This window comes from Lepisma saccharinum, chromosome 18 (assembly GCF_977018435.1).
Source record: "Lepisma saccharinum chromosome 18, izLepSacc3.1, whole genome shotgun sequence".
NCBI lineage: Eukaryota > Metazoa > Arthropoda > Insecta > Zygentoma > Lepismatidae > Lepisma > Lepisma saccharinum.
The window spans coordinates 15335726-15355209 of NC_139246.1; the positions used below are offsets into that span (position 1 = coordinate 15335726).

At 37.8% G+C, this 19484-nt stretch overlaps 1 protein-coding gene across 23 annotated transcripts in view; it reads right to left on the bottom strand.

Moving 5' to 3' along the window:
* Positions 1–19484, bottom strand: part of LOC146002409 (uncharacterized) — a 229609-nt gene that overhangs the window by 42264 nt on the left and 167861 nt on the right. For all 23 annotated transcript variants that reach the window (XM_083140191.1, XM_083140194.1, XM_083140174.1 and 20 more), the window contains 6 exons: positions 17644–17718; positions 17003–17047; positions 9186–9230; positions 3302–3346; positions 967–1008; positions 239–289 (listed from right to left, as the gene is read on the bottom strand). In XM_083140191.1, coding sequence (XP_082996317.1) covers positions 239–289; positions 967–1008; positions 3302–3346; positions 9186–9230; positions 17003–17047; positions 17644–17718 — 303 coding nt within the window. The remainder of the gene's footprint in view (positions 1–238; positions 290–966; positions 1009–3301; positions 3347–9185; positions 9231–17002; positions 17048–17643; positions 17719–19484) is intronic.

Sequence of the window (19484 nt, forward strand, 5' to 3'; positions counted from 1 at the left end):
TCATACCTGCATCTCAATATGTACACAATGTCTGCATATTTGAGAAAAATTGCATCATTTTTTCTAACTGATTTTTTTTTAAAGATAAGGCCAATCTGTGAACAAAGCATCAGACTTTATTGAATAACAATAATTTCACTGGCATAGAATACTTATCTTGGTTGTTGTAACTTTTGCCATCTTCAGTTATTTATGTAATTTAGTGTTATGCACAGTAATTTATGGTAATGAAACTTACCAGTGTTTCTTCTGCCTGCAGTAGATTTTGATCGGGGTCCACTATAGGATCCTAAAATTAAAAATAAATTTGTTGTATTTTTCAAACACACAAGTCCCTATATCTTGAACATATCAGTACATTTTATTCTGTAACCAGTGTACCTGGAAGTGACTCTTGCATAACTAAAGTAGTTAATTTTTATAATAAACTCAAACATTACTTGTACAGGGCACCACAAATACTATGGACTGTTCTAACTAAATTTAACCTAAAACTTCCATTATGTGGAACTTTTACGACCTTTTTAGTAGTACAATTGTATATTTTCTCCTGTACATTCAATAATATTTAAGTAACTTGGAAAATTTGTAGCACCTAGTTGGTGTAGGCTGTAGTATCCTACGATGTTCTCGTATTGTTTCTCTTGTGATTTGTGTTATTTAACACTTTTCTGCCACATTTGGATAATGATGAGGATGAATGATGATCGGATAAAATTGATGAAGAGACGCAGCAAAGATCACCCATGCCTGCACCAATATTTGAACTTGTGAACTTTAGTGACGAGATCAAAAGTCGACCACTTAACACACTTGATTACCAATGTGACCATTTAGGAATCATTTTTCCAATGTATAATCCAGTAGAGTAGGAGCATTGAAATCTTGATGAAATGTTTTGTATTACCATGTATTGTGTTTGCATAAATAGTAGTCTTTCGATGCCAACAAACTACAGAATCTTACCTGGTGTTCGACGCTGTGGTCGTTTCTCTTGCTGCACATTTCCTGGAGATGTAAAGAAAACATGTTTTAGTATTCAATTATTTTGTTGATTTGTGAGAATGTGGTATGTACCATGCACTGAAAGTAATTTTCTTACCTTTTCTCACACTAAGATTTATTTTTACACTTCAAAACCACGGTGCTTGACTGTCTTTCTGAAGGTAAGGGCAGGTAATGAAATGGGTAAAGCACTAGTGTGAAGCAATGTTGATCACAAAGAACAGAAATATCATAGATACGAGGGGGGTTCAAAACGTTTTCATATCCATATAGAAATAGTTCACGTAGGAACACAAACTTGTGTAAGTTAAATAGGTACAACCTTGTGTATGTTATGTGCCAAATATGACTGCAGTTGAATAATTACTGTTTCCGTGCCAGGTGTTTCAATGAATGAAGGTGCGACAATGCACAAATTGGAATACAGAGCCATGATCCCATTCCTCTTTCTGCAAGGCAAAGCTCAAAAAACAAATCCATGAGGAAATATTTGCTTTACATGGTGAAGAGTGTCCATCCTATAGTGTTGTTGCTGAAAGCAAAGACAGTTCAAAACAGTGGAAGTATTGTGATTCCTCCCTCCTAAAAAGGCAAAGGTCAAAGTGTCTGCCAAGAAGGTGATGTTATATGTCTTTTTGGGATGAACATAGTGTTATCCTCACGGATTACCTTCTGAAAGGCCACACAATTACTGGGTACTATTGCACAGACGTTCTGGCCAAATTGCATGAGAAAATTGAAATTTGCAGGCGAGGAATGCTGTCTAAAGGTGTGCTTATCCTGCATGACAATGCACCTGTCCATGAATCTCATCGTGTTCTCGTCAAAGCACATGAGTGTGGCTATGATATTTTGCCTTATCCTCCATATTCCCTGGATATTGCACCTTCGGATTGTTTCCTCTTCCCTAGTATGAAGAAGTTTTTGCTGGGCAAGCATTTTCAAGAAGACAATGACGTCATATCCGTGGCACAGGCGTAGCTAAACACCCAATCTCCAGTGTTTTACAAAGATGGTGTTCGCAAATGTTTCCAACGGTGGGAAAAATGTGTAACATTGGGTGGTGACTATGTAGAAAAGACATAATCTTTCTGCCCAGTTTCGACTTTCTCTGACATTTTTAACTAGGTGAATATCGAAGCTATTTCAACTTCCCTCATACTGTGCAAATAAGTATGACATTGTAACATTTTAGAAACCTGAATAAGACACTGTGTTTTGTGCAAGATGGACATTAAGTAATAACAGTGAGATTTGGTTACTTTTCCAATTCGAATCAAACACTTCTCCTTCAAACAGTTCTTTTCCCACTTTCCAATCATGGAAAGACATTGAGAGAGATTTCAGACCGAAGTGACAAGTGACAAATGACAGTGAGGGTTCACACTGAAGTGCCAAGCAACAGATGACACAGGCCTCTTCAGTCTATGAGCAAGTATTCACCATGCATGCATGAACAACAGACCGAGGTGACATGATACATGTCATTGTAAAAGGAACCCAGTCTGAATGACTTGCAAACATCAAGCAACACCTGCAGCTTGTTGTGTCTCTTAGGTTCAAAAGGTTGCAATGATTAGGGAGGGTTCGCTTCCAAGCAATGCATGTCACTTGTCATCTGTCATGTGTCACTTGTTCCTTCGGTTCAAAAGCTCCTTAGCAGTGATGACCAGCTCATCTATGTGACTGCTTATAGCAAACAAAGCTAGATAAATATATTTTTTTTAGCCCCGTCAAATTTTTGTATAGTATTTATGGTTATATTAAATCCAAAAATGAGATTTCGGCCTGCTTTAACCTCAGGTAGATTAATCAAAACTGGCAAACAAATAGTGTTAATGAGTAACTTTTTCAAGCCTTTGTGTTCTCCTTGATTACAGGGAAACAACATTAGCCACAATGCTCTGGGGACTTATAATTTTACCATTGATGGCCCTAGGTTCAAGTCACAGCATGGTCATGGGTGTCCTTTCATCAATTTTATTTCATCGTTCATCCTCATTGTCATAATTACTTGACAGAGACAGAAAGGCAATGTAAAATAACAAAATACAAAACCTCCCCCATCTCAATTATTTTTTCTGGCATCAGCGATATTTAATTGTTCCTGTAAGTGTAAACACTTATTACGTTCTTATGTATCAGCTTAGCACTTTTGCCTTGGTATATTTACTTGCTTATTTACTGTAAGCTATCATTTACTTCTAAAAGTATTAAGAAAACACATAATTTTTCAAAAATGGATACAGAACGTGGGAAAATGTGATTGAAAATATTATTCAAAATTTTGACTTACTTGCAAATCTTCGAAAAAAGTTTTGTCTATCAAACACAGGGTTTTCTGGAAATATATATATATTGTACAAAATTAAAATAGGACACACACACACACATTCTATATGTATAATAAACAATGTTTACATTAAAAAAATTAATGGTCTAGTTAGAATGAATTTAATATGCCCAGATGTATATACTTTTACTGGAGAAGTATATATTAGGGTACAACATTCCTATATGCAAATATAATTGTGTGTAAAATTACACCACCTTGCATGGTGTTTGGATGACTCACAGATGACTGTCATCTCTGAATAATTGCTGATTCCAAAAATGAAGTCCATTTTAACCCTTCACGTTTATTTTTTTCTTTCAGAAAATAGCAATATATTAACTGTGTTAGATTCACAATAAAATGTGTAGTTCCATCGTTTCCTCAATAGATGGCTCTGCTTAGATGGTATTGGTTTTGTACAATACAAATCCTCCAATTTTATACTACAAATCACATAGAATAATAAGCATTTAATCCACCTTTTATCTTCACAAGACACACTGGCATGAAAATTGTAAACTTTGATTACTTAAGTTCCATTTTCGAAATCCCTCAGACATATTTCCTTCACAAAATGTCTAAAACCCAATGTTATAAGGGTAAGTCAAAATGATGGACCCGATTTCAGACATTTATTCTGTGAAATATAATAAACAAATGTTATTGTGAGACATGTGCTAAGAAAGGTAAACTGTCAAAGTTTTTTTCAAACAAATCACAAGTGTTCTATGTGAGCACCTCGCGTAACATGGCACACATCAAGTTGATAGTCTATCTCCTGCCAAACCTTGTGTAGCATGTTGCAGTCAATATCAGCAATGCTGCTGTGATGCGGGCATGCAGGTCATCCAATGTTGTTGGAAGTGGTGGTACGTAAACATGATCCTTGAAAAAACCCCACATGAAGAAATCACATGCGGACAAGTCGGGGGAACGAGGTGGCCAATGAAGGAGAGGTCGATCCTCCGGAGATGCATGGCCTATCCAACGTTGTTCCAATGCCCCATTGAGATGTTCCCAAACGCTGCCATGGTAATGCGCAGGGGCACCATCCAATTGGAGAATGAAATCTGCGCTATCCTTTGCAAGCTGTGGAAGGAGCCATAGTTGCAGCATATCAAGGAAAACAAGTCATGTCACAGTACGTTCATGGAAGAAAAAGGGCCCATAAATCTTTTCATGGGAAATGGCACAAAAGGCATTCACTTTGGGAGAATTGCATTCGTGTTCCACAAATTCATGGGGGTTAGCAGTTCCCCAAATCCTTACGTTGTGTCTATTCACTTTCCCTGAAATGTGAAAAGTTGCTTCATCACTCTAAATTAACCTCTCAGAGAACCCATCCGTTTCCATTAATGTGAGGAAATCAGCACAGAAGGACGTGCGCAAAGCATAATCAGTGTATTTTAAGGCTTGAACTAGTTGCAAGCGGTAGGGTTTCATTTGTAAACTTTCCGCAGAACCCGCCAGACAGTTTTCTGTGGAAGTTGAAGTTCTCTCGCTGCCCTTTAGGTGGACTTCTGTGGACTCTGCACGAAACATGTGCACACTCGTTGCACTGTCTCTTTCCCAGTCGAAGGATGGCCAATTGATTTTCATTTACAGATGCAGCCTGAATCTCTGAAATGTTCATACCACTTACAAATGGCCTTCCCCGTAGGTGGTTCTCTCACCTATTGGTTTGTAAACATCCGAAACTTCCCTTACTTAAATTATTTTGTTGCATTATGTAATATGTTTAATGTAATGGCGAATTTGAGAATTTTGATTCTGAAATTGTAAAAAATCCTGACATGATGGGAAAAAATGGATGTCATTTCCGTGATCAGGACTCAAAATACTTTCGGAATCACTTATTGATTTGGAAACAACCTAAATTTCCCTTGCATAAAATTATTTGGTTGCGTTAGGTAATAGATGTAATGTAGTGGCGAATATGAGAATTGTGATTGTGAAATTGTGAAAAATCCTTAACGTGATGGAAAAAATGGATGTAATTTCTGTGATCAGCATTCAAAATACTTACAGATCACCTATTAATTTGAAATCATCCGATTTTTTTTCTCCAAAATGCAGTGCTGTGTTATCTGTTTCAATTTTTTGTCTATTTTTTCCAACAGTGCTTATAGGCAGGGCAGCTGCTAGGAAATGTGAGGCTCTGTACAAATGATGCCTGCAAGGTCCTTAATGTAAAGTTCCCAAATACCGTCCCCTAAGCAAAATCTTCAATTCTGAAAATTTGTTTAAAGTTAAAAATAATTCAACAACTGATTGAAGCAACTAAACTCCATACCTACTAGTGCTGCTGGTGTGATTCTACTAAATAAATCTTTCTTAACCAAAAAGAGTAAATAATCAAGGGAACGCAAATTTTGATTTTTGGAAAAAGGTGTCCTAATTTCGTCCTCCCTTTCCAGTTCTTATCTACTCATATATTTTATGGGAAATTTGATTAAAACAGTGTTAAAATCTCTTGTAATAAATTTATTAAGATGAAAACATGTTTACATTTTTATACTTAAGTTACATCTTTTTACCCTTCCTGACAAAAATCGCAAACAAAGGTTTTGACTTTTGTTGAAGATGATCTCGTGGCACCACTGGAAGTATTTCGAAAACTTTGCCCATTTCTCTCCTCACTTGTCATGGGAAAAACGCTTTCCACAAATAGGATATAACACATCTTCATCGCTTGAACTATCCTTGTCATTGGTGGACACCAGTGGAACTTGTGTTACATCCTCAGAGTCGCTTGAACTTGAGTCATATTTCTTTGTTTTCTTTTTGGAAGGTTTTGTCGATGATGTTCCAAGCTGATCTTTATCATCAATGATGAGACGTTTCTTGGCCTTCAATCGGGACTGTTTCTTCTGATGCTCTTCGGCCATTTGTTTCTTTTCCATAGAGACTTTTAGAGACATCTTATGTAGACTTCCCAGCGGCGTGCATTCAGGATACGCAAGGTACGCACTGCGTACCCACAACACAGTAAGAAAAAATAAACATTTTTTCGTCTTCCCTGAACATGAAAATTCAACAATTATCGCTCCGAAAGCAGTTCCACTGCAAGAAATTCCGATTTCCGCACGAACACGCTGCTGTCTTCCTGAAGGCAGTCCCGAATGATCCCGATTGTGACTCGGCACCCACCCGATCCACGTTGCCGATTTCTGCAGAAAGACGCTGTTTCTTCTGCTTGGTACCCTAGAAATTCGGAAGGTAACCCCATTGGCTCATATCAGCCTCGACCACATGTTTGGGTCTGCCTGCGCCTACCCTCTCTCCCACTTCTTTCCCGGTTCTAAGCATCGAGGGTACCCAAGATTTTGACAGATTATGCAGTGTTGAAAGCAGTCAACATATTTTTTTTTCTGGAATGCTTAGCTTACTAGCATTTAGCAGTCATGCGTAGATAGATCACTGTTGGGTTGCAATAAAAAATACATTATAAAAAGTGATACAGGAATCAGACAGGAGGGCAAGAATATGTAGTGGTGGAAGATCATATTTAATATACGCGTAAACTATCACATATAAAATATTTATGTGAGGTTAAAGTTACACTAGCAAGTTTTTTTTTTCGTATAGGGAGGTGAGGACCAGAATGGACTGTCACTGTGTCGAGGGGAAAATATGTGAACAATTTGCAAGTTTCGCACAATTCTCAGAGTATGAAAGTATCTGTTTATCTCCTTTCGGGATCAACATTTCCTTTGAGTTCCATAGCATGGGTGTTGATTGCTGACCCGACGATATGAATGAATGATAAAAGAAAAACATAATAAAACACAATGCTTACAATGGGATCCCTCCCACCAGACATTGCAAAGTTATGTACGGTAGTTTAGCTTTTGAAGTGTTCTGGGATGTATGCTGACGTATTTTCTACTTGTCCTTAATTATCTCCCTTCTACAAAATACTTTGTCGATTGGCAACTCCGATTCATTCGTCCACAAGAACGCGTGGTTTTCGGGCATAGCGGGACTGGACACAACGTACCGCGTGAGGTTGTCTTTTGCTTTCTTCTGTCGTGTGAAATTTGCAGCGAGTGTTTCGTTCATATTATTTACATTACAGGATCTCTATTGTTTGTCGGTGCTGTGAAGTGATAAAATAGGGGGACCGGGAGTTATTGATGACATACTGGAGAAGGGATTTTCGGAATTTACAAAAAAAGTGTAAACAATCTGAAATGGAAGGTCTGTTCCTGATTTGGAAAAATTGTTTCAGGTAGGAGTTGTGAAGGATGGTAAGCAGTATATTAGGCATTTTGATTTTTGAGAAGAAGAAAAAATATCTCTACAGAGTGATTGACTGAGTAGAAAAACAGTGAAACTTTATTGTTGGCCTTATTATTTATCAAATTTATTACATGAAATTTGAAAGGACGGAAAATGATTGAGCCATTTCCTTCCCGTTCAATGTTCATCGCACTGCATGAAGGAAATAAACAAAGGTGAATTGTTGGACTCTACGTAGCTACTATCAGAATATATTTGCAAATATAAAATATCATACATATATTTTACCTCGTCACATTTGGATATTGATACAAGGATGAGAAATTTCCCATTATAAAATTGTAGAAAAAAATTATTTTCTGAATAACATGATGGCCGGGAGGGGGGGGGGGGGTTCTGGCCCCCATAATTCATTTCGGTTGGCCCATGTTGCGTACCCTAGTATAAATGTCACCGCACGCCACTGAGACTTCCTGTTACCAAGAATGAGGTCCCGGCTCTACGATGTGGAAGGCTGGATTACTGGAACTTCCTGGATGTCTCTTGTACTGGCCACTTGGAGCTGGAGCATTCTGGTTATCAACATTCCCTCCATTGTCAGGCACCTCTGGCTCTTCAAGTTGTCTGGCTATGAAGTCATGCTCTTAAAAGGCATCGGGATCAAACGGATGAATTTCAGTTTTCCTAAATCCATTGACTGCAGTTTCAAGAGTAGCAGCATGAAGGTATGCTTGACAGAACAAACTGGAAACTTGTAGTTTCCTCACAATTCTGTTTGGGTTAGAGGCCAACCATTGCTCTATAGCCTTTGCATATACAGTTTTCAGACGAAACATAAATGCTACATCCAAAGGCTGTAGCTTGTCTGTTGAATGAGGAGGAGCGCACATGCCCCCTCGGATCCCTCGCTGATGCCACCATCTTCATAGAACTTTAAGTTTAATATATACTTTTTATTAATTAGCATTAATTTTCTTTTCAAAATTAAGGTATAGAAGTGTTAAACACATTATAAAAAGGTCAACAAGTGATCTTACATCAATCGAAACTAGTCTAAGTGGTCAGGAAAAAAAAATATATCACAAGATAGATACATAATGTGGGTCCTAAATCCGTCCTTAGGACGGATTTGAGAATCTCAAAGGGGATGGATTTAGGACTCCAGTTATAACAACAATAGCGACTGCTCCTGACCAAACGACTACAGCTGCATGGCTGTGACAACTGGAATGCAATATTCAAGAACTAATCTATAATTATCAATCACTAAATGATGAAAAACTTACTGCGAGGCGTCAATATAACTGTTTCAAGTTTATTTCACGCTGTAGCAAGCTTTCACACAAACTATTTTTGAAAAATTATAGCGTGAATGAACAGAAAAAAGCAACTACATCACTGCCAGTACGCAACCGAATGGTTATGTTGGTCTCGCAAAATGGCAGAACTTTCCATGGAAGTTAAAAAGGGGGACGAATTTAGGGCAGGGGACGGATTTTGGGCACTATACCCTATATTTTGAATAAGTGAAAATATAGCACCTTGCATATATCGTGAAACACTAGATTAAAACCAACAAGATAATTAGTATTGCATAGCTCACCTTCCATATCGTCAAAATCTACATCCTCTTGGAACATATTTTCAACTGAAACAAAATGAAAAATGATTTCAAAGATTAAATCCATGTAAATAATAATTCATAAACAGAAGAAAATTAATTTGTGGCACAATAACCCTTTGTAAGTCAAGGCTTACCAAGAAGGTTTTCACTGGGCGATACAAGGCCAGTGCATCAATTCCCGTTTCTGCTGTTTTTGTGGCTTTTTACACTATACTCTGTCCCAGCTAGGGTGACCAGATACACACATTCAAAAAAGAGGACAGAGCATGGCGAAAAAGGAGGACAAAGTCATCAAAAAGAGGACACCGCAAAAAATGGCTACATTTTCCATTACTCATAATTTGATCAACATACAAAAATCTTACCAAAATTTGGCTCGCAGATGCTTTTCAGAAGATCTCTTTCAATAATTTCATCTTACCTTTAAGCAAAGAAAGCAATCTCCTAATCTGTTTTTTTTTTAACAAATTACAATGATTATCTATAATTTGAAGCCCAGATTTTTGCTCCTTTTCTAATTCTTGGATATTAGACTGAAATATCTCCACAAGTGAATGTAAATGTAACAAGTAAGATTTGCTTAACTTATTTCGAAAAGCCAAATTAAAATTTTAGGTAGTTTAGATTGGGTAGAGAAATATGATTTCAATGCCACGAACATTTCTAGCACTCTTTCAACAGCAGGGGAAAGTGGCAACCACCTTACACTTTACCCCATATTCCTTTCTTCCATTCTTTAAAACTGGATATTTTCTTGCAAGATCATTGTTAAATTTACACTTTCGCTTCGTTATTTCATGAAAGTAAATATTACTTAATAATCAAAATTCTCACTACGCATTTCTGTATCGCATATGTATAACTCGGAAAAGAACTGGCCGACCTCTGTGGTGGAGCGGTTAGCACACCGTGCTACAACGCCAGAGGCCTCGGTTTCGAATCCTGGCCTGGGCATGGGTGTCCTTCATCAAAATCATCATATCATCGCTCATACTCATCTTCGTGATTAGCCGAAAGTGGCAGAAAACCGAAGTAAAATAAACCAAATCAATCAACCGAAAAGGAACTGCACAGACTACATGTGTTCCAGCAGTCTCAGCGCTTAATACTAATGACTGGAGTGCGGAAATTTGCCTATTTGCCTTTTTTATTCATATTCATATTCTTTATTTCCGTTGACCCATGTCCATAGGTATGGAAATCGTCATATAACAATACATACAGTAATAAAATACTAATACAATTTTAGACAAGGATTACAGTAATGATTTTAAGAACTACTACATGAAGAAAATCCAAATACACTAATAAAATATGAATACAATTATGGACAAGAATTACAGCAATGATTTGAAGAACTTCTACATGAAGGAAACTTTAAAGTTCGTTTCATGGAGTTTCTATCCCGAAAACACATTTTTATACTGCCTATAAATTCCTATTTTGATGGTTAGTGCCTATTTTGCTTAATCGTGCCAAAAAAAATGGATATTCTGCAATTTTTGCATACTTCAGCTTTTCCTTACATGCATTTGACTTACCCTATATTGAAAGATGTAAGGCTTTGTTGATGTTGTACTGACTGAAATCTGGAATTTGCCAGATTTGATGGTCTGAATTGGAACATTGTTTTGAATATTTTTTTGTTACAATGGTGCAAATTGTTTTTTCATCATTTGTTCAAATTCACAGTCGTTAGCACAAACTCTTTTGTGAGAATTACTTTAACAGACGATTCCCCGCAAATGTGAATTTCGATCAAAAGATTATTATAGTATGTTAATCGCTAGCACACTTTTATGTATAAACTGAAGTGCTAATACAGTATAACTGTGCCTTGTAAGAAGAAAATTTAAATAAGTTCACATCCATTGCCTATTTTAATGTCTTTTTTAAAATTTTAGGGTGCCTTTTAAGTGCCTTTTCTTAGTTTATGGTGCTTTTTAAGTGCCTATTTTCATAATTTTGGTGCCTATTTGACTGCCTATTTCAGAGGTTTTTAGTGCCTTAAATACGTGCGCTACTAATGACTCAGTCGGGAAAGTTATCGTATTGAGCTCCCACATGCTAGGTGAGAATTGCTCAAATATTTAATGCGCCCCAAATGAAGCCTTCTGTATGCAGCACATTTGCTATGGTCAATGCTATAGTCTTTCCAAAAAAGGAGGACATTTACCGATTTCTAAAAAATCCGCCCGGACGCCGGACAGACACCTAAAAAGGAGGACATGTCCGGATGAAAGAGGACGTCTGGTCACCCTAGTCCCAGCTAACTGTGGAGCAGGCAAACAAAAACAATTGTCTGTGCAAGTAGTGACCAATAAACATGTAAGAGGAACGGAATTGCGTGGAGTGGAGAGAAGCGACTGCAGTCACCACCTTCTCAGCAGCATGTACTGCTTCGCTCTGGCCACTCGATTTCCTTCACTTCTCTGCCCCAATGCACGGCCTTGCTCCACAGTTAGCTGGGACAGGGTATAGAGTCTGCTGCTATTGCTTTCAAGTAGCTTGCCAACAGAGTGCTGCATAAAGAGGATTTCACTTGAGTGCCCAATAGTTTGCAAGGGCGATGCTAGATGGCTTACAGAATTGAAAGCTTTTCTGCTCAAGCAAATGATGCTTGAACGAGTATCACACACTTGAAGCCTGGTAGTACACGTATAACCATCATTTGTCTGTGGTAGCATACCCTCAAATGTAGATTGAGATATAAAAGATACAGTGAAATTTAAACTTAAGTGAACATAGTGATATATGAAATATGAAAACAAAAAGCTGACCTCCATGGCAGAGTGGTTAGCACAGCATGCCAGGGGTCCCAGGTTCGAATCTCAGCCTGGGCATGGATGTTCTTTGCGAGTGTCCCTTTATCAATTTCACCATATCATCACTCAACCTCATCTTGGCAATTGGCCAAAAGTGGCAGAAAAGTGAAGTAAAATAAACCAAATCAAATCAATATGAATACACAATAGATGATTATGGGTTGAAACTACTTAGGTGGACATTTTATATACTCTATGTGATCAGAAGTATCCGGACACCCACCTGAAAATTAAATACACGTTTGGGCCACCCTCAATAGGGAACACTGGCAGTCAATACGGTGTTGGCCCACACTTAGCCTTGATGACAGCCTTCACTCTCGCAGGCATACTTTCAATCAGGCAGCGGAAGGTTTCCTGGGGAATGACAGCCCATTCCTTGCAGAGTGCCAAAATGAGAAGAGGTATCGATGTGGGTCGGTGTGGTCTGGCATGAAGTTGGTGTTCCAAAACATCCCAGAGATGTTGTATGGGATTCAAATCAGGACTCTGCGAAGGACACACCATTAGTGGGACGTTGTTGTCGTCAAACCACTCCCCCACAAGCCCTGCATTATGGACAGGTGCTTGGTCGTGTTAAAAGACACAATGGTCATCCCCAAACTGGCTGGCTTAAAATATCTGTTAACATGCCTAAATAAGCTTGTGCCGTGACATTGCTATGTAAAGCAACAAGAGGGTCAGGAGAAACATGACCACACTAACCCTGTCACCCCCAAATTTCACTGTCGACACTATACAGCCTGGTAGATGTCGTTCACCAGGCATTGTGTACCATGATTCATCATCACACACAATGGTTTTCCACTGTTCTATGGTCCAGTTTCGATGCTCCTTGCACCACGCAAGGCTGCGTTTGGCATTTGCCTGCGTGATGTTTGGCTTATGGGCTCCGACCATGGAAACCCAGTTGGCATACCTTGCGCCGAACAGTCATGGTGCTTGGAGTAGATCCTGATGCAGTTCAGAATTCCTGTATGATGGTGGTGATGGATGATTGATGATTACACCGTACGACCCTCTTCAACACTCGATGCTCTCTGGAGGTCAACATGGGAGGTTGGCCTGATTGCTTCTGGGTTGTACACATCCCTTCATGTTTCCACTTTATGATAACATCGGAAACAGTGGACCTAGGGATGTTTAGGAGGGTGAAATCTTGCGCACAGACTTCTTACACAAGTGGCACCCAACCATCTGACCACATTGAAAGTTCGTGAGTTCCTCAGATCAACCATATTGCATGTTGCGCTGCCTGTAGAGATCGATGACCATGTGTTCCACACAGTAGATGGCAGTATCGTGTCACCCTCTATGATAAACACATGTTTGGCGGTGTGTCCGGATAATTTTGATCACATAGAATATATGTTTCTATGATTATTGTCACATTAAAATGATGTTCAATTGAATGTTATAACTAGGCCTCAGAATTTAGGTTTTTAACCTATTTTTTTTCCTTTACAGGTATGTAACAAATCAGTAGCGGCCGGCAGCAACTATGATGGGTAGTGCCAACGTGATCAAGTAAATAGAAAAAAAAACTCCGCAATGACCCCCGCCCCCTCCTTGAGGTTGCGCCACTAGCCAAGATGTTTGTCCTCGTTTGGTAACTCGCATCATCATAGGATATTTTTTAGAAAGTCTGGATGGCCCTCTTGGTGCATCTATCTGTTATCAAAAATGTTAATTTAACTTCGGAAAAATATTAGGTTCGTTTCTCTAAAAGTATGCAGAAATTACTTCCCCAATGGGTCTTACAAACCAGTCGTATTTAGCGACTTTTTTCTGAAGGTGGCAACTGTGTCATGTCAACACTGCGAAAGTTCCCTCGCCAGGCCAGGCTAAGACTGGCATGGTTTCTTATGGGCTAACCCCGCCCACTGCCACTTTGTTCTCGGCTCATGGTGGAAATGTTTTTCGCTGAGACTTCTTCAACCCTCTGCACGTGTGTCAACTTTGTTAGGTCCATGATTAGGCCAGCTCTTCCGCGGCACAGACGCGAGGTTACGAACGAAACAGCTGGCGATGCAGTGAGGAGGTTGGGGCGGTCGTCACGTCAGCTTGACCGATTGCAAGATTCGAATCTCCTTGTCTGTAAACTATCAATGTATTCATTTAACTTTACTTGGCGACGTATGAATTTCTTCTGAGGGTAGTGCCATGGCACGGCAGCTTTACCCCTTGAGCTGCCGCTGTAACAAATAATATGTTATGTCAACATTTGATCCTCCAAGTCCATGGTGACTTTTTAAAGCTCTAAACAAAGCAAAATGTCTGTTGCCACTGCTACCTGTACAATCCAAAGTGGTCTGATCTGTGTGATCTTGCTCACTTTCACGTCACTTTGGTGCTTTGTGGCAAACCAACATTTCGGCATTGAAGTTTGCACTATGTTTTTGTTGAAAGATTATTTTCAGCATATTTAAATGATCCTCACAGACAAAATTGCGGAGTTTGACTATGGATAACATGAAAAAAGATTGTTGCCTAACTATACGGCGAAGAGTGGATTTTAATAGCAAATTTCCAATGGTATGTTCTGCCATTGCCATAGGGTTAGGCAACACACATAACGTTATGCAAGATAGTGCGTATTTCAGGATATAGTTGATTATACCTAATCAGCATTTTTCAGGAATTTTGAACTATTTTAAGTTTTTTTTAACCTACTTCAGGATTTTTTGGGCCTTACTTAATATTTTTAGGACCTATTTTAGGATTTTTCGAACCTATTTTGAGGTTTTTTGAACCTACTTTAGGATTTTTAGAGCCTACTTGACAAGAGGAAACTAAAAGCACACTTTTTAGAACCTAAAAATTCGAGGTCTAGAACTACATCTTATTATTTTGCAGAATATGGTTATCCTTTTCAATAAGTGAACAATTATGTACAGTTATGTGTTGCACTGTGCTGTAATATTTTTAATTGCTTAGGCAAGTCTGTCAGCTTGTGTTTCCAGAGGGTTGATTTTATGTTTCTGTCTGTAGATATTACATACTTTCATGAGTCTTATAAAGTAATTAATATGCGGACTTATTTAGAATTGTAATTGCATGAAGTAGTTTCCTTCCATGTATGGATTTTAGTTTGACAATGCTGCTTATTAGTCTCTGAAATATGGGATGTTGTCAATCATTCCACTACAAGTTAGGTAGTGTGGTACAAGCGGGAGAAAGTGACCCCATACAGTACTCCATTGCCAACCATCCTCATGAAGCTGGGCTAATGTCAAAATTTTTGAGCTCCAACCAGGGATTGACTCTTTTCACCAAATTCAATGGTGTTACCCATTCAGCTATACAGGAGCTCTCGAAAGAAAGATACAGACATAAACTATTTTCTAACTTCAGTCACCCTAACTCCACCCAACTTCTCTTCTGCACTGACTATAATGGGAACCAATCATATTGGCAGAGCTTGGAAGTAACTCGCTACTAGTAATGCAGTTACAAGTCATCGTCATCATCCTTTGCTGTTTCCTACCTCTGGCTGGGTCTGCCTCTCCATTTTTTTCCTGGTCTTCCACCAGTTGTCTCTTTGCATTGTGTTCCAATAATGTCCTCTTGTCCTAACACTCTCCACTATCTGCTCTTTCCCCTTGGCCCTATTCCCACTCCTTGTGCATTGTAAGCTCTTACTGGTAGTCTTTCTGCATCCATCCTCTTCATGTGTCCGAACCATCTCGTCTGTGCCTGATCTATCCTGTCCTGAAACTTCACCACACCCACTGTCTGTTGGATCTCCTCATTCCTTATTCTATCCCTTCTAGTCTTCCCCAATATACTCCTTAAAAATTTCATCTCCACTGCCTGCATATTTATTTTGTCTCTCTCTATCATTGTCCAAGTCTCTGCTCCATACGTAATTATTGGCACATAGTATGTGTTATATTACCTTCTTCCATTTCATAGGTACATCCCTGTTCCATATTAATCTTTGAATGCTTTGATATAGTCCACTACCCATTTGTCCTCTTCTGTTTACCTCCTCATCTATTCTTCCACTTCTCTCAATTATGCTTCCTAGATATTTGAAACTCCCCATTATCCTTAACCCTTCTGTGTCCATCTTTATTCTTGGTTCATTTCTGGCTCTGTTTCTTGTTGTTATTAGCACCTCCCCCTTTTCTGCAGTTACAAGTAACATTTACTTTTTAGGAATTCTAACTGTCACTAGTTACTTTCAAAAGCAACTACTTTTTTTGTAATAAAAGTAATATTATCAACAGTTACTCTTAAAGTTTCTTTATGACTATGTTGTTAACTGAATATTTGTAACATTGACTCAATTTGCCATGGTCAGCTTTGACAGTATCCTAAATACATATGAGTGAGCCCTTTGATCACCTATTACAGTGTTGTATCATCAGAATAAAATTTGCAAACCACCAGTTTATGGTGCTTTCATTAGCTATACATGCTCCGAATGCAATGTTAATATTATTTGTTGCAAGGCATGCAGAATGTTCCAGTTAAAACTCATACAGGAAATTCACTCCCAGTTGTGTGTTCTCAGTGTTCAATTTTTTTTTACACACTTTCAATAGCATTACACATACTCATGGACTGGGTGGCACAGCCTGTCCTGTGGACATTATTAAATGCATTATTTTGTAATGTTTTTATTTGTGGTGTTGTCAGTAATTTATCTATGCACTCCAAACACCCTTATAACACCCCAAAATTGACTAAACATCCTCCTAATTTTTTCACAAAGGACCAACTTATGCTCATTTAGTCTGTAAATTTACCCTTAAATAAAACTTACACCCAGGAGATGGAAAATTCTGAATAAACCCCTTGATATTATAATTCATTTTAGAGTAATTACATCACTATAGGGAGGTCGAGAATGAGTCGAAACCTTCTCTAGGTTTTTATTATTTACTGTGAAGGGTAAATTGTAAATTTTCTGAATTTGCAAACTAGGAAGACTATTTCTTCTACCATAAAAGTTTCATACTTTACCTATAGATCTTTTTGGTCTTCCTGCCTTTCGTAGTGATGTCTTGTCTGAAAATAATCATACACTATATTTAGCATTTTCACGTGTCATAATGTGGGAAATAAAAATATATCCACTTAAATCATATTAAAACTACTGAATCATCAATCATGCAGCATATTATAATTTTTAAAATATACTTTATAAGAAGTATTCCAAAATAGTTGAAAAGTTAATGGTATGTATGTGTACCACACATGTCACAAGTACTTTTCATTAAGTGATATTCTTTTCTATAACATGCATATATGTGTGTGTTAACAAGGGTAGAGAAGTCAATGGTACTATTATTATAATAATTACTCTAAGATATATTTTACTACCATGCTCTCCCATCAATAACTGCTATATGTTATTACTTTCTTCAAAATGTTTACACTATTTCAATACTGTGAGCTTTTAGAAAGGTCTTAAAAATATTATTATTTCAATTATTCTGCCGATGATTTCAATAATATGCAAATTTAGGTAATATTTGACATAAAATAATACTTAGAAACCTTAATATGATACGGCAAATTTAGAATTTTTCATCTATAACTTTTAATGAGACTGAAAATATTTCCAAATATTTTTGTTTCTTTGTTAATGTATAATATGTTACCTGATCCTTTTCTTCTTAACTTTTTTCTTGAATCTGCTTTCGAAGCTTTGGGTGCAGGTTCAACATTGTTCTTTGCTGTAGAGAAGAGAAATAATTATGAGTCATTCTCTTTAAATAAGTTAAATATTTGTTTTGTTTCAATTGAGGAAATGGCAAAAGAAGAAATGTTTGTGAATGAAAATAATATTTGCATATGAAAAATAAAATTAGGTGAATACATTTATCCCTCATCAGAATGGAGGTTGTAAAATTTTGTGCAATGGATGATATTAAACTTGACATCATCATGCAGTGCACTTTAGGAAGAAACAGTATGAAGCGAGGCAAAAAGATTAGCACATAATGCTGAAAGTGCTGACCAAGGCAATGTTTATTACATAAAAATGTACTATACATGTAACGTTTCCTCCCTCTGAAAGGAAAGCATAGGAGAAGCCATCTTGCAGCAAGAAATTTGTGATATTTTATACTTACAAATTTCTAATGTGAGCACGAAAATCAGACCTTGAATCACTCTGGCAAAGATGATATGCACAATGTTTTCCCAGCATGTTTTCAATGCAGGATCTAATGTGTTTGCCCAAAATATGGTGGTGGAGCATGATTTCACACAACAAATTGTAGGCAAGTTGTTCACTGACAATCATCCATTGGTGTCAAAATCTCTAGCTATGGCAAGGCACCATAAAGAAAACATTGCTTATGTTGTATTTGCATTAAATATGAATTAACAAGTCTGTACAGACACTCCAGAGGATGCTCCTCATCTAGATTAATAAAATAGTCAATCCATAGCATAGTGCAGAGAAAAATAAATGCCAATGGTAATGGTTAATTTACTTCACATTGTTGCACACATCATACGGGCATTTGTAACATTGAAATGAGACATAAACAAGCAAAACATAATTAAGAAAAGTTGTTCACCTAGATTTCCTTTACATGTTTATAGGCATTGCATTCCAGAAACACTTTATACACCCCTCATATACACACAAATACCTGTGGTCCCTCCAGGAAAAAAGCCCCTCCCCTCGAAGTGGGAAATTTTAAAGTTAAACTAAAAACATACGAAAATAACATTGACGTCTTTTAAGATTTTGCAAGAATTTCGATTTTTGTTCACAAATAAAAATATTATTTGTGGAGAGAGAGGCAGGTTCCAGAAATAAATATGCAGTATGCAATATTTGGTAAATTTTGTTTAACAATTGTTGATTCAAGGCATCTCAATATGGTCAGGACAACTTTTTAATTTCTGTCCCGATTTCTTTGAACTGCAGTAATGGTATAAAAATGTCTCTTTTCTTTGTTAACTCACATTCAGTCATGTTCATCATTGTGAGAGTCATGTGTAATGAGTAGGGTGACCATAAAATGTTGACCCAAAAATGGGACATCCCAAAGAGATCAGTTCCCCCTCCCTTTCCTGAGATATCTGATAGGCATAATTGTTGAACGTTGTACAAAAGACACACTTTCCCAACATGGTCAAATTGACTTATCATTTGTTTTTGCTCTGTAGTGAGTAGTCTGTGGAGAATGCTCTCCAAGAAGGTTGTATTGTACCAAGAATGTAGCAATGTACATCGCGTCGCGGTCGGTCGCGTTAGACACTAATAAAGTGTTAATTAACTGTTAGCACGTGTTGTTACTCCTTGTACCAAGTTACGGAAATATCTGCGTTGAAGTTCAACAGGTTATGGGCCCAGATACGTTCCCACTGCGACCGTGAAATTTGGTAGTTTGTCGGAGTGCAACAGTAAGTGTCGTCGTTGTTTGGAGTACAACAGGAAGTGTCCTTTGTCTTCCTAACCGGACTGGTGAGAGTTTTACACTTT